At 36.0% G+C, this 23,003-nt stretch overlaps 1 protein-coding gene across 3 annotated transcripts in view; it reads left to right on the plus strand.

Moving 5' to 3' along the window:
• LOC128985655 (growth arrest-specific protein 2-like) overlaps positions 1-23,003 on the plus strand; it is a 143,862-nt gene that overhangs the window by 114,114 nt on the left and 6,745 nt on the right. Inside the window, exons 4-10 of one of the 3 annotated variants that reach the window (XM_054405407.1) lie at positions 5,592-5,733; positions 6,241-6,448; positions 8,489-8,591; positions 9,738-9,890; positions 13,230-13,355; positions 14,917-15,003; positions 20,963-21,043. In XM_054405407.1, coding sequence (XP_054261382.1) covers positions 5,592-5,733; positions 6,241-6,448; positions 8,489-8,591; positions 9,738-9,890; positions 13,230-13,355; positions 14,917-15,003; positions 20,963-21,004 — 861 coding nt within the window. In that variant the 3' untranslated portion in view covers positions 21,005-21,043. Of the gene's footprint in view, positions 1-5,591; positions 5,734-6,240; positions 6,449-8,488; positions 8,592-9,737; positions 9,891-13,229; positions 13,356-14,916; positions 17,602-20,962; positions 21,044-23,003 lie in introns of those variants that run through there. The other 2 variants (XM_054405406.1, XM_054405405.1) reach the window with 2 other exon arrangements.

Raw genomic sequence — 23,003 nt, forward strand, 5'->3', positions numbered from 1 at the left:
AGGACTAGCAATGGGCAATCCATTATCAGGCCTCATAGCTGATATTTTCCTCAATCACATTGAAAATGCACATATACTCACAACCGACAATCGAACACTTGCTAAAATATCAACTTACCACCGATATGTTGATGACATTTTCGCCATTGTAGATGGTAATAGAAGACAGGCTCAGTCAATATTATCCCAACTCAATAACATCCATAGCAACCTAAAGTTCACTTTAGAATTAGAAGAAAACGAGGCAATCAACTTTCTTGATATTACAATCAAGAAATTAAACAACAATTTTGACTTTGAAATATACCGAAAGCCAACTGCAACAGACCACACGATTCATAAAACATCAAACCACCCTTGGTCACACAAACTCGCAGCATATAACTCCATGGTCCATAGACTATTATCATACCCTTTGAGCCAAGAAGCTTATAACAAGGAATACTTCACTATCAAGCATATCGCCAGAGTAAACGGTTACAAACCTCAAATGATTGATTCCATAATACAAAAGAAAAAGCGGAACATGAACATCAACAAAGAAAAGTCAGAGAAGAAATACATTAAAATACAGTACTATGGAAAAATCAACAACGCCATCACCAAAATATTTAATAGAAACAATACGACTGTCGCACATTCCGTAAACAATACACTCCAAAAGTTTTTCCACGCCAAGCCTGTTGCCACAAACAACTATGAAAAATCAGGCATTTATAGAATTAACTGTGACGACTGTCCAAAGTACTACATCGGCCAAACTGGAAGATCTTTCAAACAAAGATTTAAAGAACATATACCTAAAAGATCACAATATCAGCTATCCAGTTATGCCGAACATTTAATATCAGAATCACACAACTACACATCTATTGACAAGAACATGGAAATAGTTGAAGTATTACCAAAAAGTTTTAAACTTGATGTCAAAGAAGAATTCACCATCTACAAAGCTAAAAAACTCGACCCATTCAACATTTTAAATGATCAGACTTCCTTCCAGTCAAATATTATATTTGATACATATATTGACAAGCTACAAATCAAAGAAGTATCCAAATAAGAAGAACAAAACAAACTGAAATACAGGTGGCACTGGAGAGATGAAGATGAAGACACCTCATGATTCAGTCAGTTTTATTTAGTCAGTGACAGTGATAAAGAGAGTGCTGGCCAGCCTTTACAGTTTTAACCAGTTTTATCACTTTTTATTCAATTTTAATAGTTTGATCAACATGACTAGTTTTTACTATTGTGATTCTGACAGTGTTTTTAAAGAATCTTTTGACATACCACAATGTACATACATACATTGAAGATGTGGTTGCATACAATGACCTGACGATGTTCTAAGGAACGAAACTAGTTGTCATACTAGCAACTGTGGTTGGATAAGGTAATTCTTCCATTTTATCAATTATATTTCCAACCAAGGGTCACAATGAATAAGCAATATTAGTGTTAATCCTTTGGGATTTTATTGTCTAAGTTACACCATTTAGTTGTAAACCTTATCTGTAAACCAAGTGGTTGTGATTTCATTTCGTAAAATTATTTTGTATTTTTAGCTACAGGTACATTTTTTTACAAATTTACTTGCAAATCAAGAGCAGTGTGATTTTTGTCGGTATAATTATGTTATAGTGTTTTTTAATGTCCTCGTTTTAACTTCTCCTTCTCCACGCTACATAGGCCTAGGCCTAATTAGTTGACTATTCATTGTTAAAAAGAACAGAACGATTATACAATTAAATATAAACGTCATGATTTTAATCACTCAATATATAACTGATTGTTAATCACTTCGTATTACATGCAATTAACTAATATGCTCTTTAGTATTCATCAGATTTTTTCTTTTGTACTGTATTTATAATGTGGTAGATTTGTTGACTAACATATGTCGAGGCTCTTGTTTACTTTTTATTGTTTACTCGCAAATAATGTCATGGCAACCAATTAACCCATAAGGCCCATGTTAAATTTCTAAAAGTTTGCATTCATGTAGGGAATATTCCTATGGTCCGATTTGTACCATTTCAGATTTATACCTTCCCATGGTGGGGTACTATGACTGTGTTAAATTTCGTGAAGATCGCTTCTGCCGTTCAGGAGGAGTATTTGTAATAAAAAAGCAGGAGTGTAGTATAAGAGCTTCGCTCGCTTCGCTCGCTCCGCTCAACAATGCAATACTACAACAGGATATACTATATTAACAAAAATAAATAACAATGCAATAAATAGAAAGTTTGGAAATATGCAAAGATTGATGCAGGAGTTCAGAAAAAAAAGAAAAAAAGTTCTGTTGTTATTAAAAGATGTATATCTCGGGTTATTAGTACGTCACTAAGTTCTTCCTGGTCTCAAATTACTTGGTTAATGTTTGATTTAACATTTTATTAATCACTAAATGAAATCTGACCAAGTTATTTTAAAATGAGTCATTAACCATCATTTAACATTAAATTATTTTTATGTCCAAAACTTTCTTTGGTTAAAGACATACAGGGCTAGTCATCAGTGTTACAATTTTTAGACGTGGCACCTTTTAGTCTTATATGCCTCATCACACATCATTTACTTTGTACTTACACCAAACAAATGTTGTAACCCTGATGACCAGCCCTGTATGGTATGTCTTTAATTGCTTTAACCAAAGAAAAATTTCTAAATAAAAATAATTATTAATGTTAAATAAAGGCCCATGACTCATTTTCAATTAGTCAGATTTCATTTAGTGTTTAATAACATTTTAAACCAGACATTTACTGAGTAATTTAAGACTAGAATGAACCTTTTGTCGTATTAACAAACCGAGATATAAATCTTTTCATAAAACTGATTTGGAAAAAGTTAGATTTAATATTGTGTTGTGGTTCATAGCTCAACTCTAACTCGTCCGATTTTAATGATCGATAGCTTAAATAAAAGCCCTTACATTACTGAATACTATAACGAATTGCAAGCGATAATAAGAACTGGATATATGAGAAAAATAATCAAAGTACGAAACGTCCGTAAAAGATGTATGGGGGGGGGGAGTTTTCATTTCAATATATTTTCGAAACGAAAGACGATATTTACAAACGGTTTTCGGAATTGAAATTAGCGTAAACATCTATAGTTTATAATGATGAGTCACAACACCAGCATTACATTTAAAAAATTATATTAATGTCCAATATGGTAGATCCAAGACGGCGGGCCAAAAACACCAGCTTAGTCACACTTTCAGACAAAACACCCGGTAGTACACGATTCTATGTCACTACCTATCTATCACCACCAATCATAGTTTTTATTTGAATATTCAAAACGAAAAAATATATTTAAAAACATATTTCAGCATTGAAATCAGCGTGAAAATTTAGTTCATAATGATGTGTCACAACACTAGCATTGTATAAAAAAGTTATTAACATCCAATATGGCGAATCCAAGATGGCGACCGAAAACACCAGCTTGGCCACATTTTCAGACAAAATACTCGGTAGTACACGGTTCTACATGTCATTACCTATCAATCGCCAACAATCATACAATTGCTTAATTCAAAATCCTACAAAATTACATATGCCTCACAACTATAGTCTAATTTATTTTATTTTCTAATACCTATAATTTGTTTATAGCAGACCTACCCGTAGCAGCAGACCTGTATACTCAACGAATTACAAATGCTTCAATAAATAATTAAAATGGAGCCACACATCATCATTTCTCAAAGTATGTTCATGAACAAGCATGCAAAAAATTGTCTATAAGAATAACATTGGAAGTTAGTATGCAGGTTTGCTGCCACGGAAATGTAAAAATGGGGGATTTTAGGCCATATTCAAGTAGATCTCTACCAAATGAAGCCACATACCAATTATTATTAAGATATGCTGAGTAATAAGCTAGATATACAATTTTATTTTTTTCCCTATAAGGATAACATGGCGACAATGTTCTGTGTTTTCCGCCTTCAATATCTCGGTAATCAATGGTCATAGAGCAATGATTCAAAACACCAAATTGTTTGATTTTTTGAGCTGAATTCAATGGTGTAAATTAAAATTCGATTATTTTACTCTGAAAAGAGTTACTATGAATTTAGTGAATAGATGTCACACATGGCGGCCATCTTGGATTTACGACGTCATAAAAACCAAACCCCGCAATTTGAGGGTAAACACCCGGTACTACACCATTATGTGACATATAATAAAGAGATTCCACATAGTCACACATTTGCTTCACAAAAAATCCCACGGAAGCTGGATATGTGCAGTTTGCTCCTGGACTAATACTGTAAGTAAAACATATGATTGTAATTATTTCCATTTGTTTTGATTTTCTGTTTATATTGTGTTGCTATCCCGTCTCCAGCAGAGCAACCCATAAGGTCCATGTTAACCTATTGACTCCCGAGTAAGCTAGGTCATGCTACTTTCCCCAGCCCGGGTATGTTTTTTTTTAATTTAAAAAAATTAAAAACTAAGATAACATATATAAATATATATTTTTTTCAGAACAAACTGAAGAGCAATAAAATAACAAAATAAATTTATAAAATATTGAATAAAAAAAGTTATGGGTAAAAAAAGTGAAAATTTGTAACATTTTTACAAAATGTTTCAAACTAAACTATCATAAAAAATATTTTATTCAAATAAAACTCTTACTCATATACATTTTGTAGAGAATTTATTTCCCTACATAGAAACATATAATACATGTACTATCAATATTTGTTGTGTCATCATGTGAAATATAATCACCACTTACCTGGGAAACTGGTTATACCAACATCATACACTGTTAGGCCTAACCCTTCATCACCATCACTACACTGAACACTAATATTGTCATCGAAATCGTCGTAATAATCCACTCCCGATATATCACACAATCTTTCATTATCTAAGTATTAACTAATTTCATTATCTTGAAGAGAACACGACGTTCCGACACGATTATTCATTGTTTTCAAACAAACTATAGCAGCATACGTAATTGCACAACACACAACAAACGTCAGCCAGTTCAAACTTCTTAACATAACAGCAGTGATGCATGTCAAGCTAGCGCAAAACGAAATATACCACAAGAATCAGCGTTTTCCCCCGAATAGAATGGTGCCAAACACGGCATTTTATTATTCTTCCTGCAGTCGTAGTTAGCGCGGCAAATTCAAACTGCACGCGGACCAGAAGGTGATGTTATTCCAAAACCTAATTCATTTAAACATTTTAATGCTATTTTTTATATTTTAATGCTACCGGTACTATATTAGCATTTTAAGGTACGGGGGCGTATACGAGCCCGTGGGTTCCCAGCGAGGCTACTACACGGACACGTATCCGCGTTCAAGAGGATAATATTTGTTTAATTTCAAAATCATTTTTGTGCTTATTTTTGAGCCTATTTTAATTTATAAAGGGATTCTGCTCATCTATAGGAAAATATCTTTCCAACAGTATGCGTATATTTTCCCTGCGCTGCTCACGAGCTGAGAAAAAAGGTTTTAAAGAAACGTGCTTTCCTATTAATATATAGATGATGCTACATAATACATTAATTGTGACTAAATCAATGGTATGTTTCAGACTCCACCAGTAATAAAAGGTCGATGTTTTGAAAACGCAGCAAGGCGCAGTTTCTTCTCCAGAGATAACATGGACAAGTTCATTCAGTTCTGCAGACAACTCGGAGTTCACCAGAATCTACTGTTTGAAAGCGATGATTTGGGTTTGTTATGAAATCAATTTATCAAACTTCCATAAACATTCATAAGTTGAAGAATGGCTTCTCTGGCAGTTATCACTAAGACTGTTCTCACATATTAACCCTCCAGTACACGTGCCACTGCATATTTGAATAAGCTTGCCGAAATAAGTGAATCCGTGAGCAAATGACATGACGTGCCATCTACATTTATTTATTATAAGAAATGAGCAGAATCAATTACTACTCAACCCAGTGGTGTAGCCAAAGGGGGGCATTTGGGGGCTGTAACCCCCCTCCCTAGACAAAAGGATTTTGCCGTGATCGAGAAAGATGTACATCATATGGTCAAGGAGTAGGTACATTAAGACATTATTACTTTTGGTAATCTGACTCTTTCCATAATCCTACAACTTCCTGAATGTAAGTCTGTTTAGAGAGTAAATGACATCGATGACATGAGAATTTGCTAATAACAAGAGAATACAGTTTGTAAAACCAATGACATTAACAAAAGTAATTGTTTTGCAGTCCTGCAGAACAACCCCCGCAGTGTGGTCCTCTGTCTCATGGAGGTGGCAAGGATAGCATCCAGATTCAACATGGAGCCTCCAGGACTTGTCGCTCTTGAGAAGGAGATTGCAGAAGAAGAATCACATGACTCTGGCATATCCCACGGCTCTATCATCTCCTGGCAGTTCCAGCCTACACCTACACCCAAGGTCATCAGGCACAGCAGGTCTGGTTTGCTTATCACAGGAGTGATCTGTTTGATTACTAAAACTAAAGGGTGTTTTTTTTTATACGCAACCCAAATTACAAGTCCCGTAAGACACTTTGTGTCAGGAAACAAGCTCATGTGGTGGTATCCCTGTTTTCTTTACTATGAGCCACTAGCACTGGCCGAGGATAACCGGAGCGGATTAAAATATGTATGTATACTTGCAAGGCAGAAACAGTTTTCTCAAAGCTACAGGGTGTTATTTTATCCCGAAGGGGAGGTAACTGCTCGGTGTCGGAATCGGTACTTCAAGTAGATCACAGTTATGGACGACTGGACAAGCAAGCCCCGCAGGAGGACCACACTGCGGGGGTTGTTCTGCAGGACTGCAAAACAATTACTTAGAGAGTACCCAGTGGCATTCCTCCATCCAGGTTGGTGGGATGTTCAGCTCTCAGAGAGGTGGAAGTGCGCCATCAATCTCTCATCTGCCTGTGGCTGTGATTCTTTGGGCTTCGGCCGGCTTGTTGTATGCAACCGACATTATGTGTGGCAAATCCTCGACTTTAGAAGTAGCCTTTCCTGGAGGTGAAATTGGGCGAGTACACGTAAGCTCACAGGTCACTCTAGGGGAACGGAACTTTCCGCAGTGTGAGGGCAACGGCTAGGCGCACTCCATCAGCCAATCCCTGTCTCTCAGCCCGGGAGGTATGGTTATATAGGGTGTGGGGGGTTCTCCCTGGAACCTCAATTGAGTTAAGGGTGTCGCCACCTTTGGTGGATAGGTTCATCCGGGTGGGTCCCACTTCTAAACCTGCCTCCTTTTGGGAAACCCTGAGGGCCTGGCTGTGATGTTGGGCTTGATGGGCAAACGAAGTAGATCAGATGTTGGGATCAAGCTCGCTAGGGGTATCTGGGGATCTATCGTCCTGGTTATCCCTGGTTTCCCAGCAATGGGATGGCCTCGATCGGGTAGTGGTGGAAATGGGTGGTTGGGGTTCCCCTGTCAGCACACTGGCAGCCCCCTTCCTCCTGGCTTTGCTGGCGGGTTTCGGCCTGTCAGGGATTACACAGGTCCCGAGTGTTTTTTGCACTGTGATGCGTTCAGGGCATTCCTCTATGGTCCAAGGGCTTTGGCCTTGGTGGAACCCAATTGGGGTGGACGTGCGAATAAAGTAGCCGGTATCCCTGGTTAGGATTGAGGGGCAACCCTCTTTCCGAAGGGTTGCTTCGGCAGCCGGTGAGCTTGATGGCCTTAAGCCATCCACCCATGGTGTGCTCAGGGTTGGTGCATAGGCTCCGGCCTAAGCCATGGGTCCCAGGTTAAGGGCAACTAGGTACCGGGTAGTCGTCTGGGAGTTACGGCTCCTTCGACAAAGAATAAAACGAAAACTAACGAAACACAACCATAGCCTCCTCTAGCTCAAAAACATTGGTGTGTCACAACGTCATGCCTATTGCCGTGGTAAACAGAAATAACAAAAGTGTAAACTTAAAAATTTCCTATACTGTCCATTGTAAATTAGTGCAACAGCAGATAGCTGTTTCGGTTTAACGGTGTTATCACTTTTGACTCGTCGCAGCCTTTTATTAGAGGAGGATTTGACGCAACCCAATAATTTCAACACATTTGAGTTGATACTTTTGAATGACAAAACCAGCTATTCTCACGATGCATATCAATCGCTTTTAAGCTTTTAGCACTAAGAAATTTCATAACAGCCAGCGGGACTCAAAATTATCAGAGGCATCTTTAACACTCAGTATACAACGTAAACCTGGAAGAATCAGACTGTAATGACTTTAGTGCGTAGGGAATAGATGTAGGTACCAATGCAAAGAATGCCGGCCACAGTGCTGCGGCCGCGGTGTAGTAAACCTGTACTTACTTAAAAAATTTGTCTCGTATGAAGTAGGTGTATCGTAAACATTTCAAGAACTCACTAACTGAGGAAGAGTTTTTAAATTTTATACCTGGAAACAATCCTAAAAGATTCTATAATTTAAAAGATTCTATAAATTAAAAGATTCTACAACTAACAGTTTTGTTGTGTCTAGTTCTGCATCAGCGTTGTCAGGATGGAACAAGACGATTGTTGACAGAAGGAGTCTAATACTGGAAGGGGAAGCAGATCAATTAAGGAGAGTGGTTTCAGAGAAGGTAACAACTTGTTTGAAAAGTTAAGCTCTGTTTAGTTGTAAGGACATAAATTATATTTTCATCCTGTTAATTGTTCAAACACCTATACGATAAACTAACTAACCCTAACGAGTAGTTTTAGTCCATTACCAAAACCTTAGAAAATAGATTTTCTGTTAATGTTAATTTGCTTTAACATTTTTTTCATTGAGAAATGGAATCACCGATCGGGATTCGCAATTAACTCAGCCATTACAAACAAGCGCTATAAAATGCATGACAACAACAACGGGTTAAATATTGTATTATTTCCTTCCAATTGACAAGGAGTAACTGGCGCTCAAGCGCTAAACTGCCATTGCGGCTAGTGGAAACAGGACTTATTTGGACTAATAAGGTTTATGTTACTTGGCTTCTGTCTACGATCCACGGTAGTTTTAAGAAACTACAGCTGTTTCATGCTTTCTTATAAATCGGAGTCAAGTTTGTCATGGTTTTACGATGAACATGAAGACACTTACACAAACGGAAACACGCCTTATCACATTTCGTAGTTGGTCAACCCCCCTTAATTAATGTTTAAATGTTTCCTATGTGTTTCCGTTTGTGTAAGTGTTTTCATGTTCATTGTAAAACCATGACGAACTCGACTCCGAGGGATTTATAAGAAAGCTGGCGTTCAACAAACCTGATGATGTGTAAATAATAGAGGCACCAAAAACAGCTGTAGTTTACTAAAACTACCGTGGATCGTAGACATAAGTCAGGTAACATAAACCTTATTAGTGCTAATTTTAACAATCCAGTAGCCAACATGAAATTGGAGGACTTATTTTCCAAACGTACCTCATATTCAATTTTGGGGCCTTTATATCAATTAATTATAAAATGCTACCGAATCTTAGATGACTAAATCAACAGGAACAGGCATTCAAAAGGAGATATTTCAAAGAGAAGTAGAAGTAAATTTCTCACAGATAGTGCCAGTTCTCATCAGTATATACATGGAGGAGATCTGTCTTTGCAAAACTTGCTCTAACTACAGGCCTCACTCTCCTAAAGTGAGGCTTACAGTAAAAAGAAAGCATTTTTCGTATTTCGGCCTAGAGCTGTTCAATGGTTTCCTATAGGAGATTATTTATTTACTCAAGCTGTACTTGTTTGCAGGTACAGTCCGCACCAGGGGGTGGGGCAAGTGATGGAGTTCCAAGTGATACAACAGAAGACGATTGGTCCAGAGGAAGTGGAGAGGATCCCGATCTGGAAATAGAACACAACACCACACCAGTCAAACAGAACATTTCAGATTTGGATAGAAAGGTATGGTACCGTATATTAGTTTTAATGTACTAAAACTACCACCGCTAAACAAAAATAAATGATAAATCATTGTACCCTGTCAGTAGTGCTTCATGCTTAGACCATTAGGGTGATGTGGACGAACTTTTTTTCAATCTTCAACTGTTTGTCAGACTACTGGTCTACGCGGTGAACCAAAGTCAGTGAAGTAACATTTCAGTATAAGTCACATATTCAACCATTGTTACACTTCCGCCAGGTATAAATCATGGGCTGTGATTAAATATCTGTGATCTACGGTATGTCCACACTGGGCAAACAAATTTGCATAAAGGGTTTTAGGTGTTCAAAGGACAGGCAATAAATTCATTTGATAGGTAAAATATAAACATTTTCTATTTTAATTAATATAAAGCCGGTACTCCAGCCCCATCTTCAAATTCTCTAAGGGTCCTCCACTTCTTACTTGTCCTCTTTAGAACATGCTGCTGGCCCTTAAAGTCGCACAGATGGTTTTTACCCTTATCCAGTTCATCACTAAACTATTGCGTTCTGCCATGGTTCTGAGCAAGGTCTGAAACTCTTTGCCTAGCATTCCGTCCACAGATGTAACTAGTGGTGTGAAAGAGGCATTTCTTGTTTCTGTTAGTGTTAAGTATTTTCTCTTCGTCTCTCTTCTTGCATTCTCCAAACCTTTTTCGTTTGGGAGGTCCAAATACAATGGAGCATCAGTGTCAACGACTTGTACATTGAATAATACTTCCGTCTGAACCTCCCATACACCCCTACAAGCTAAGTCTGCTTTCATTGCTGCAGCATTCAATGACCCTTGCTCAGAGATCAGTTGTTCTCGTACACAGTTTCCCCACGCCAGCTCCATAAAGCTACCAAGAGTATCCCTTACTTGTATGTCCTCTTATTATCAACTCACCTGTGGGACAGTTAAGGGCATGTTTCATACTGAAGGTTTTGCTACAGCCATCACATGAACAGGGGAGGTGTATAGGAGTTTTCCCATATCTTATGACAAGAGCATCTCTGAACTCCAGTGGAGAAAGATCTAAGTTTAGTTTTTTTAATGGAACACATGACAACCATCCGCTATAGAAAGTAGATTATGTTTTGGAATCAAAGATAAACAAATTCTTGGAGAAATATTTTATTATATACAAATAAAAGCTACATTTAAATACTACTTTTCAACATAGTTACTTACAAATTAAGGCACTTGTCATTGGGACGAACAAGCTTAGAAATTCCTTCGTCGTAGAATTCGGCTGCCTGCACCTTCAACCACTTGGCCACCTCTTCTTGTAGCTGTGCGTCATCATCAAAACGCTGCTTAGCCAGACACTTCTTCATTGCTGGGAATAAGTGAAAGTGGCTCGGTGCCAGGTTGGGACTGTACGGCGGATGAGGAAACAACTCCCACTTAAAAGATTCAAGAACTTTGCGAGTGATATTTGCCGGTTGGGGCCGGGCATTGTCGTGAATCAATACCTTTGAGAGTTTATTGCAGTGCCTCTATCCAAGGAGTCCACAAAAATTATACCTTCCCATCCCCAAAAACAGTCGCCATCACATTCCTTGCCGACATCGTTTGCATGCATTTGTTGGGTTGGGGGAATTTGTTTGCCCCCACTGCATTGACTGCAATTTTGTCTTGCAGTTCACATGTTTCGTCACCAGCAACGATGTGATCAGTCACAGTTTTTATCGTAAGCGTCCAGAAACGTTAGTGCTACAGCCATTCGCAAATTTTTGTGCTTCTCCATCAAGATTTTCGGTACCCATCTTACACAAAACTGTTGGTAACCAAGCTTTTCGGTTATGATCCCGTGCAACAAACTTTGCAAAATTTGTGGAAAACTCAAAGAGAGTTCAGTCATTTTGAAGTTACGAATTTTACAGACTTTGGCATTGGGTTTTTCTACTATTTCAGCAGTCACAATGCTGGGTATTCCACTTCGCTCTTCGTCTTGAACGTTAGTTCGGCCATTTAAAATTTTTTTTCAATGACGCACTCCACTATCAGAGATAATTTTTTCCCCATAAAACTTTTCAATGTTGCTGATAGATTTCTATCGGTTTACAGTTTTTTGTGGTCAAAAACCTTATAACTGCACGCATTTCACAGTTTGCGGCATTTTCAATCAATACAGATATTTTAAACTGTCACAGTTTTTCAACGGAGTACAGCAGAAACCTGTCACTAGCACGACTAGATGCCGACTGAGCTGCGTAACCAACTGACACCAAGATGGCCACGCAGCCCCGTCCCTTGCGGAAACAGACAAAAACGTAATCTGGTTTCTGGATATACCTCGTATAGTGAAAAGAAACACTTGTTATTGTACTCAATTTAAACTGGATTCAATAGCCTCAGACAAAATATGTTAATACAAAATAAACTACTTACTAGCATAATTTTAGCTAACCCATATCTGGTAGGATATTCTTCAGTACAAGGTATTTCTACAGTTCTTGGTACAATACAAAATAAAGCTCTTGTACACAGATAAAATCGTACTATATTTTCGGAAACAGCTTGATAGGAATATGGTCTCTTACACAGCCCATATGTAATTATTTAAAGTTATTCTACTTAGTATCGTCAGACAGATATGGCAGACTGTAAGAATAGCAAGGACTATGGTAAAGACTGGAGATCTGCAAACAAAATTTCCTCAAATTTACTTAATGGCTCGATGGAAACTTATCAAACTGCTGCTGGCCTTGTTATGCATTAAGCACATTTTTATGTCTAGACACTTTCATGCATAAATGTCGGTCAACTGGAGTTGTAATTCAATAGAGTTTGAACCTTCTTGACACTTCTATCCTTCATCGGTGGTCGACAATGTCGGATAGATTGTGTCAAAGTACATTTATAACACTGCTATATATACATATATATTGCTATATGTACATAAAAACATATTTTAACTAGTCTGTGGCAGAAAATAAAACATTTGAGCGGTAGGTACTTTTACAAAATAACAAGGAAAACGAAAACAAAAGACTTGATGTTTATAACAAGCCATCTACAGTACACTAGCAATGTGTTGTGGATTGCCTGGTAAAAATTTCCATCATAATAAATTGAAATTTTACTGAAACTTTTAAATAATAAAAGCCAAAATTGGTTGTAAATAAAACGCGAGTTTCCTTTATATTGCTTTTAACAATCGAAATAAACTATACTGAGCCAACGCTTGGTCTCCTGATACTAAGGATTTGTAAATCAGCTCTGAAAAGTGTATCTAAGTCTCCTGTTGTTTGGAAGATCATTGTTTTTTCAGCAATCAGGGTTTGTAGTGTATTTTTTATACTGAAGTTAATAGAAATGTGGTATTTTAGGTGCAACACGTCACTAGAGTAGCTCAGAAACACTGCCACTGTTCCGATGGTAAATGTGAAAAACTAAAAGTGAAGAAAGTCGGTGAAGGGAAATATAACATTGCTGGACGCAATGTATTTGTTCGGGTATGTAAATTTTTAGTTAAAACTTAAGGTAGACTTAAATATAAACATTTAACCTTTATTTGAACATTTTTATCAATGGATTTAATGTATTTACTTTTCATAATGGCCATTCCACACTAATGTCACTTATATGACATTGTCACGTTATGCACACCTTAAGTATCAGGGTCTGATTTCTCAACAATATACTGTACAGTATCTTGGACACTACCTTGTCATCGGTATACTATATTTGGCCTTGGCCATTTACAATAAGTTATCAGTTTATATGCCATACACATAATTCCAGAAACTAATAATATTTAGTAGTAAAGGCCATTTGTGCATTTACTTGGCTGTTGATATTTTAAATGAGTATCAGAACAATTTAACAGAAAGGTGCTCCCTAGTAGCATAGGTGTAAATATGTAAAATATATTCTTAGTAATATGAAAAAAGGGGGTTTTATAGAAAGTAGGGGAAGCGATCTTTTTAAAATATTATATTTGCTGTCAAGCTGCATAATGTAACACCAGGGTGAAACTAGTACATTTAAAATAAAAAAAATCAATTAATTTGCTTAAAGTGTTTGAGTATACTTTATTATTAAAGTGCTTATTTATATCTGTTTCACTATCCAGGAACTTATGAAATAACTGTAAGTCTACTTAATCATGAATAAATTTATCTGTCTCGAAGGATTTCTAAAATTTGAAATTTTTAAATATAATTTGTTAATTATGTAAACAATTTTACTTTAAAATCAATTTAATTTAAAAATTGATAACTGCATGTTTCTGGAAGCTGTATCTCTTGCAAGCAATTCTTTGGTCAGCCTTAAATTTCCACCTCGAAAGTGTATGTGAAACATTCCTCAGAAATTAGGCTCAAAACTGTTTTTCTTATTTAAAAACTTTCCTTTCTCTTAATACTACTTATGAAATTGCGTAATTTCATTATGAAAAAAAATACTTGTCCTTTACTAAATGCTTGTCCCTTACATAATGCTAGCCAAAGCACAGCTGTTACACTCCTTAAAAATACTTCCTTCTCTGGAAAGCCAGGTGACGAAGTAGGATATTTTTGAAAAGGGAATTCAGCTATCTTACCATGGACATTTAAGGGCCCAGGGGTTAATAGATGCACAATTAAATGTCACAAAACCCAACATTGATATTTTGTAACTAAATGAGACTTCTTTGTAGAATATGACTACTTTGCTTTCCTCCTTGTCTTTTATTAGGTTGAATTGCCAGTTTTATGATCTGTGACTTTTTATTGATTAACTATTAGCCCCTGGATTCTAACTTTCTTAGTTAAACTAGCTTAAATCTATCCCTTTTAAAAAATTCTTAAAATCCCTATGGTTATATTTACTGAATCAGTCAACCCCTCTATTTAGAACTCTTGATTGCCTGTACCTAAAAAAGCATGTTGTAGGATATATAAATCAGTGAAAATTTTGTCCATCTCTAAATTAGGAAAGGATGGCCTTAACGGAAGGGTGATATGTTTCTTTAATTTTATTCTCAGGCGTTGCATTGTTTGACTTCACAAGACATTAAAATAACTTTTGTTGCAGCTGCTCAAAGGGCGACATATGATGGTACGTGTCGGAGGAGGCTGGGATACTCTGGAACACTTCCTTCAACGTCATGACCCTTGCCAGGTGAGAGGGGGAATAGTGTCCCGGGCAGCTTCCCCTCTGCCGGCCACTCCCTCCAAGTTCCTTCGACACTCAACGCCTTTCCGTAGCGGCACGCCAGACACTGTAGGCCGCTAAAGGCTCCTCTACACTTTATGTCTGTTTTGAGATTAGGTGGGGCAAGTGTGTTATTGGGGGGGCCTTACTAATTATCCTAGAACCTCTTAATTCCTGGACAAACTACGAATTTGATAGCAGCACGTCAGACACTGTAGGCCGCTAAAGCTCCTCTACACTTAGTGTCATTTATTAGAGGAGGTGGGGCGAATGTGTGATTGGGGATGCCTTAAGTACCTTATTTCGTCTAAATTCCTTGCTACTCCACATATTTCACAGAGACATGCCTAATTTAGGCCGCTATTGGCTTCTCTACACTATGCCTTTTTTAGTAGAGTTGGGGCGAAATAAGTTCTTTTTATTAATTTACCTCTTTCTTCCCCACAATATTTTTAGCGGCACGCCATTAGTTTACGCTATTAGGGGCTCCTTACACCTCATGCCTTTTGTCCTGTGAAGAGGAGCAAAGTTTTTGTTTCCTACAATCGATAATTTACCAAAATTTTCCAGACTCCACACATTTTTTTGGCATGGCAGACACTGAATATCACATTCGCCCCAAACACTTACATAATTTTCCCCACACTACAACAACGGTTTAATCCCCTCATAAGACTATGTTATGCTAAATCTTATATTAGCAGAAGAGCATTAAAACTTTTCTTCGATAAGGAAGTGTTAAAAATGTGATTAATCTTCACACAGGCATCTGAATGCTGAATTTTTATCGTGTAAATATACAAATCAGAGCTTTAAACTTGTTAGCAGCGTTTAAGGTAGGGTACTAAACTGATTAAATAAGTAAAATAAATAAGATTAATCAGATATAATGAGTAGTTCAACCCACATTTAATAGCTCATATTGAATAAGGATTTTACATGGTTATATCTGCAAAAAATAGTTAAATAATTAGCCAAACATTTAAACTGGAAGTAATAACGTACAATATTGATTTAGGAAAGATAAACTGATTATAATTCAATTTATTGACATAGACTACCAATGCGAATGAACCATAATATTAAAGATCTCTACTACATTCTATGAATTCTCATATCCGTTCATTTTAACATAGTTTAGGAACAATTTATTTCAAGATGGATTCTTTGGAATTTAGATTTAATTATCATAATGTTTATTTAGTTTATGTATTTAAAAATAAATCTTTAAATATTGTTCTGAATTCTTACAAATCATTTTATATTTTGTTACACACAACTCTTAAGCTTTGTATTACGTTTATTATATGAAGTCTGCCTACATCAGTATTACCATTGTGTTTATTAAAATAAGATTAAAATAAAAATTAAAGTTCTTTAAAATTAATAAAATGCATTTTTGAATTAGGTAATACGAGTCTTGTACCTATAATGTTTAAACTTCAACTTGTGTATTTGATTGTTCACAAATATTTGTAACAGGGTAATTGCAATATGTTGATTACTCATTAAATATTGTTAATTTTCATTTCAGTTGTAAATTATAACATTAAGTTATACTTTTTTAAATATAGTTCTGAGGCAGCTAGGACTGGTTACTAATTTTTGCTAAGTATTGTTTTATAATTTTGTATGTTATTGTTAGTTAAAAGTTTTTATGTTGTTTCAAATTATATAACTTTAGTAGTATAAGCATGTTGATTTATTAGTATAAAATTCAATTGAGTTATCTATTGAAGGCATGTAATAGCTATGTATAACCACTTTACCTAAATATCTTCATAAAATGAGTGGCTGGGTTTAGAAATAATCTTTTTTCCAATAATCATTCCGTCAATTTATTATGTAATTAATTTTATGAATTCAATTATTTCTTAAGACCTAATTTTGTTGAAGAATTCAAACAGTTTGTTATTTTCTTTTTATGTTTTCAGTTATAGATCAATAACTGTGAAATATTTAAAACACAGCTAAAAGCCCTCCGATTAAAACTTCAAGGGACTAAACAAGTACTTAAATTAGATATATTAATTTATAAGTAAAAGTTAATGCATTTTCAGTTACATGTCTGGGAATTTTTTGTTTGTAAATAGTAAAAAAATACCTAAACATTTTTTTCAAAAAGTTATTATCTTAGTTAGGATAGATGTTAAATTAAGTTTTTATTACTAAATTATAATATGTTTGTGATTTGATCAAGAATAATTGTAGCATTATTGTCAATTTCAGATGTTAACAGCATAATGTCCGTAGAAGCAGAAAAAGTATTGAATCGTTTAGTTTCTAGATATTTAAGAACAGTATACAAAGTAAAATAACCTTTGCCTTTTGCATGAACATATATTGCGTCCATTTTAATGTTTGTTCAATTCACACTAGTTCCACTTTTATCTCAAGTCAATTTTGATTTTTACATGTTTTGTTGTTGAAAGTATTTTGTAAAATAGCACGCTTCTTAATCAAAGCACCAATGTTATTTTTATATTAACAGTTTGTTAATTTTAAAATGACACACTGGTGCTATTTTAGATTTTGTATTATTTGTAAAATAAACCATATTTGTTTCATGTGCTTCTTTATTTCCCACCTCAACATTTGCTTCTGTAGAATATTTTTTACACAGAACTTACTCACTTAATGCCAGTAAACATTGGTTTATCTGTGTTCGAATCATCTGGAAAAATCATAAGAAAAAATTTTCATTGGACATTTAAATCCTGACTAAAGAACTAGATGATCTTAGTCAGTAACACATCTGTGATTTCATCCATTTAAAATCCATCTTTCACTCATAATAGCCTTAATACCCACTCTGATGTATAAATGTGGTAAAAATTGAATCTTATAAAATCTAACTTTACGGATCAGACAATAAGGCAACACTGAACTGTAGTCATAATATGTTCACTATTTACAGGCAAATAGAATACACAGTGGTTTCAATAACGATTCCCTCTTGGGATTAGTTCCCAAGATTATAAGGGATTAGTTCCCAAGATTATATGGGATTTGTTGCCATATAACACTAGTTAAAGCTACGAGAGTAGAGGCATGGGTGGATGGCGGATGACAGGTCTTGGGAAGAGGGTAGCCAATTTGTAGATTGAATTTGTAGACATTAGGGAAGTTTGCACACTTTTGGGGAACACCTAATGTGGGGAATCCAGTAATCCACTAAAGTTGGCACTTGACACAGGTTCCTGGCATTCGCGACGAAGATGCGGGGGGCGGAAAGTTTGTTTGTGCAGTTACAAATGTGAGTTTAATAACAATGAACCTACATTATAGTCTACCGAACACGTCAATAAGTAATTTTAAAAGCACCTTTTACTTAGTTAGACGTCGATACAGTTTTAATTGTTTGTGACGAACTTTAGAAGAGAGGTAGAGAGCCCGAGAAGCGGTTTTAACGGTAAAAGTTTAATAATATAAAAAGAGTAACAAAATATGGCGCAATGCACGTCCCAGCCGAGCAGAACTAGTTTACTAAACGCTCTTAGCGGCAAATCTCCCAGTTTCTATAATTCCAATTTCGGTAACACAGATTGTGGTATTGTGCTGCGCTCAATGCTTTAGTTTTGCAACTACTCTACCTGACTAGGTCCTCTCTGGTTTATTCTATTATGTTCGATTTTGCACAGCAAATAATTTAGTTAATATTTTTTTAAGTGAAATTAATTTATATATCTCGCTTATAAAATTTACACCCATCACAAGCTTGGCGTTGTAAACGTATAAATGTTTTGTGGACTGTGTATTTATTTACTTATTTATACATTTGCCAACGGATTTACACCACTTACACCAATTTTACAGTTTGATAAGGCCTAGAAACGATTATCATAAAATTTGATGACACTATCAAAACTTTAAAATAATTATTTTGTTTGTAATTTTCTTTGGTTAAAGCGTAGTAAATCCCCTAATTCAAGTCTTTATTTGTGTGTGTATGTCTGTTGGTAACGCATAATGTCCTTATTTCTCAGTGTTTCGTGGAAAAGACAAGAGCACCTTTGTTAATGAAAATTTCAACCCGAATAAAGCGTGCAGTAGTGAGGTTGAGGTAGTATTTTAACTACTTTTAACCAGTGTGAAAAGTAACTTTCAATTACAGGCCTACCTTAGGGCTATGCTTCATAGATCTATAAAGCAATTCCTTTTATCATTAGATATAAAATATGGACTAACACGATCGGGTGACATTTAATTGCAAAGCATTTGTTTTGGCTTTGAAACTGTCAGATATTGTATTTGCGAAGGTTTATATGTATTAATATACAGTAATCGTTTTGCCAGCATATCTGGAAAAATGCACACTAGATATGCAAACAAACTCCTGTTCTGAATATAAAGTTTCAACTTACTACAACATTCCCATACGTTGAATGGGCAAACAGCTAGTAATAAATATAGTAATAATTACTTAAATACAGAACACCTAGTATATCCAACATTCTCTTTATAAAGTCTTCAATGGGGACATCAGAGCTGAACACACTGGAACAGTTCCTAACTGTTCTGGTTAGGAGTCTAGGGTCCACTAACTCCTGCCTGCCCTGCTGGATACTGATCTTTCTAGATTGTTTCTAGGCCTACGTTGGTCATCCTGGTCCAACATATAGAGTCTTCTTTCGATAACTCCCTCTCCCTGGGGTTTCAAAAAGGACATCAGTGCTGAACACACCGGAACAGTTCTTAGTTAGGAGTTGTTCTGGTTAGGAGTCTAGGGTCCACCAACTCCTGCCTGCCCCTCCTGCTTGATACTGATCTTTCTGGATTGTTTCTAGGCCTATGTTGGTCAGCCTGGTCCAACACATAGAGTCTTCTTTCAATAACTCCCTCTCCCTGGGGGTTCAATAAGGACATCAGAGCTGAACACACCGGAACAGTTCCTAACTGTTCAGGTAAGGAGTCTAGGGTTATAGAGTCTTCTTTCGATATAAATGCAATCTTGGAGAACCCTCCCTCTCCTTGGGGGTTCAAAAAGGACATGGCCAGCCTGGTCCAACTCATAGAGTATTTTTTCAATGTAAGTGCAATCTTGAAGAACCCTCCCTCTCCCTGGGGGTTCTATAAGGACATCAGAGCTGAACACACCGGAACAGTTCCTAACTGTTCAGGTTAGGAGTCTAGGGTCCACCCTGCCCCTCCTGCTGGATACTTTTGATATAAATGCAATATTGAAGAACTCTTCCTCTCCTTGGGAATTCAATACGGACATCAGAGCTGAAAACACCGTAACAGTTCCTAACTGTTTTGGTTAGGAGTCTAGGGTCTACCAACTTCTGCCTGCCCCTCCTGCTGGATACTGATCTGTCTGGATTGTTTCTAGGCCTATTTTGGTCAGCCTGGTCCAACACATGGAGTCTTCTTTCGATATAAATGCAATCTTGGAGATCTTTCCCTCTCCCTGGGGGTTCAATAAGGATATCAGAGATGAAAACACCGGAACAGTTCCTAACTGTTTTGGTTAGGAGTCTAGGGTCCACCAACTCTTGCCTGCTCCTCCTGCTGGATCCTGATCTTTCTGGATTGTTTCTAGGCCTATGTTGGTCAGCCTGGTCTAATACATAGAGTATTCTTTCAATTTAAATGCAATCTTGAAGAACCGCTCAGCAATAGAAGGTACTACCCAAATTACTCAACCTAAAATGTAGGGGTAAGTTAATCCGAAGTGAACCTAAGCAAGTGAAAATGTACTAACATCCGTCGAAACATATAAAAAGTGCGTCAATGGCCACCACGACATCAATAGTATGCCTGTAATTTTAATGATTTGTCCTGGGTAGTGACTAAGTCAACTCCTAGGGCGACTAGGTGACAACCCAGAACTACACTAATCCAAATAATTAAACAGAAAAATTAACAAAGATCGCTTTCAATACTGTTAAATAATTCTCCTAAATGTTTCACTCGTGTTTTGCAGTGTCTAGAATGTTGGGAAGAAGGAAGAATTCAAAATATTTGATTGCCACAATGTAATCGGGACAAGTGACTTTATTAACTGGTATGTTTTAAACACTGCTTCTGGCTTAAGTGGTTGTTATTTTTATTTCCGCTTTATACATATATAGTCTAAAGTGCCTTCACAATGCTATCTTAAAACCTTAATTTTAAACTAAAAGGTCTTATCAGAATTTTGTTTGCAATAACGTAACCCACTTATTGACAAAGTCTATCTCTACAATAGGTTTTACTAAACCTACCTTCATAACTTGGCTCTTTGTCTTTTCTGACATTGTGTATTGGTATTTTACAACAACAGCAAAATTTGTCTGCACATTCTTTGCTGGATTTTGACTATTCTAAATCACTTTTTGCCTTTCCTTAACAGTCTTCGTTTTGTCTTGGTATCAGACAATTATTTGGACAATCTTTTTCACTACTTAACATGTTCTTTTAGACACGAAATTGTAGCTAATTAAGAGTCGGCCAAATCAAAATAGGATTGGATTCGTATTTAATTTGTTATTGTTTAACACAATTGAAAGTCTGCTTCTTCATATTCTACTCGTACTACAGACTTTTTACGACTATACCTGGTAGATGAGTAGAGTTATGAAGCTATCCTAGTATTTAGATGGTCGACGGTTTAATGGTTTAATCCTGTCAAAAACCATTAGCTTTTTGATTGTCCGAACCCGGGACCATCTCTGACTACAATTTCTGGCTTTTTAAGAGATTGTCAAGAATATTAGAATAGAATCTGTATGGATTTGAGATAATAACGTTCAATTATTATCTCCTTTGTCATCTTTGTCTTATCCTCTGTTGTCTCTGTCTTTGTCAGTAATTAGGAAGTGTTCATAAATAAACATAAACAAATTACGTAACTGACCCGAATTATATTCAAAAAATATTAACATATGGTTTGGGCGGTTCCATTTAAGTAATGTTAAATAATGTTTACTCTCGGGCCAGTGACAGCATTTAATTGTTTATGTTTATGATCCATTTCGTTTCTGTTCAAATATTTGTGGAGATTGCCCTAGATAAAGAATCAGCTGGCTCTTGCCAGTAACAAAGCTACACTCGATGCCATTCTAAACAAATTATTTTCTTGTCCTCAGGAAGAAACTCAGCATTGCATCTCCCTTTGGTTATTACACTAATAAGGGTTCCATATATTTATTTGGAAACGGTGTTTCTTTTGTGTATCAGTGTTGGCACATTATCTCGATTTTCATCTCTATAAGTTGGGTGGTTTTGGGATCTTAATAAAACCAATCAAGTCTCCTTTATTAGGGTGTTTATTTTTAACAGGTATAACATGGAGCGTCATTTTGTGTTAGTTCATTTAAAACTTATTTTCTTTTACTTCCCAAAAAAACATCCAAAGCTTTTGTCAACAACTAATCTGTACCTATTGATAGGTATCCTACTTCGGGCTGTTCTGTGGTGTGAATCATTCCCCAATCAAAATTTACACAGAACAGCCCGAATTGAGGATTGTTTGTCATAGGTCCTCCATGATAAGGATCAAGACATGCCTTATCTCTCTTAGATAACTAGCCAAACTTTTGCATGGACTCTCTGTGGAATGAGATCCTTTGTTTAGGTAGTTAAATCCTTTATGATATGTCTGAATCAAGATTATTGGAAATGTAGATACACTATTCTATCAAGGTTAATGATGTAGGTCCTTAATAAAGTATAGGTACTGATGGACAAGTTATCATATGTCTGAATCAAGATTATTTGACACGATACATTTTTTTTTATATGTTTAAAAGGCATAGAGATAGTACAAACCAAGTGTTGCAAAAACTGCAATGCTGATACAATTTTGCCAACTTGATTTAAGGGATAGTATATGATAAAAACTGCTAAATATTACTTTATATAGGTAGTAAAAACCATAAATCTTCAGTATTTATGAATAGATTAAGTAGCTTTAATGACTATAGTCATGGTTTTGGATATATTTTTTACTATGTTGTAGGCATAGAGTTAGTACAAACCATGTG

Source organism: Macrosteles quadrilineatus, unplaced genomic scaffold, assembly GCF_028750875.1.
Source record: "Macrosteles quadrilineatus isolate MER2022 unplaced genomic scaffold, UCM_ALF_1.0 Scaffold_2__2_contigs__length_208266976, whole genome shotgun sequence".
NCBI classification, from domain to species: Eukaryota; Metazoa; Arthropoda; class Insecta; order Hemiptera; family Cicadellidae; genus Macrosteles; species Macrosteles quadrilineatus.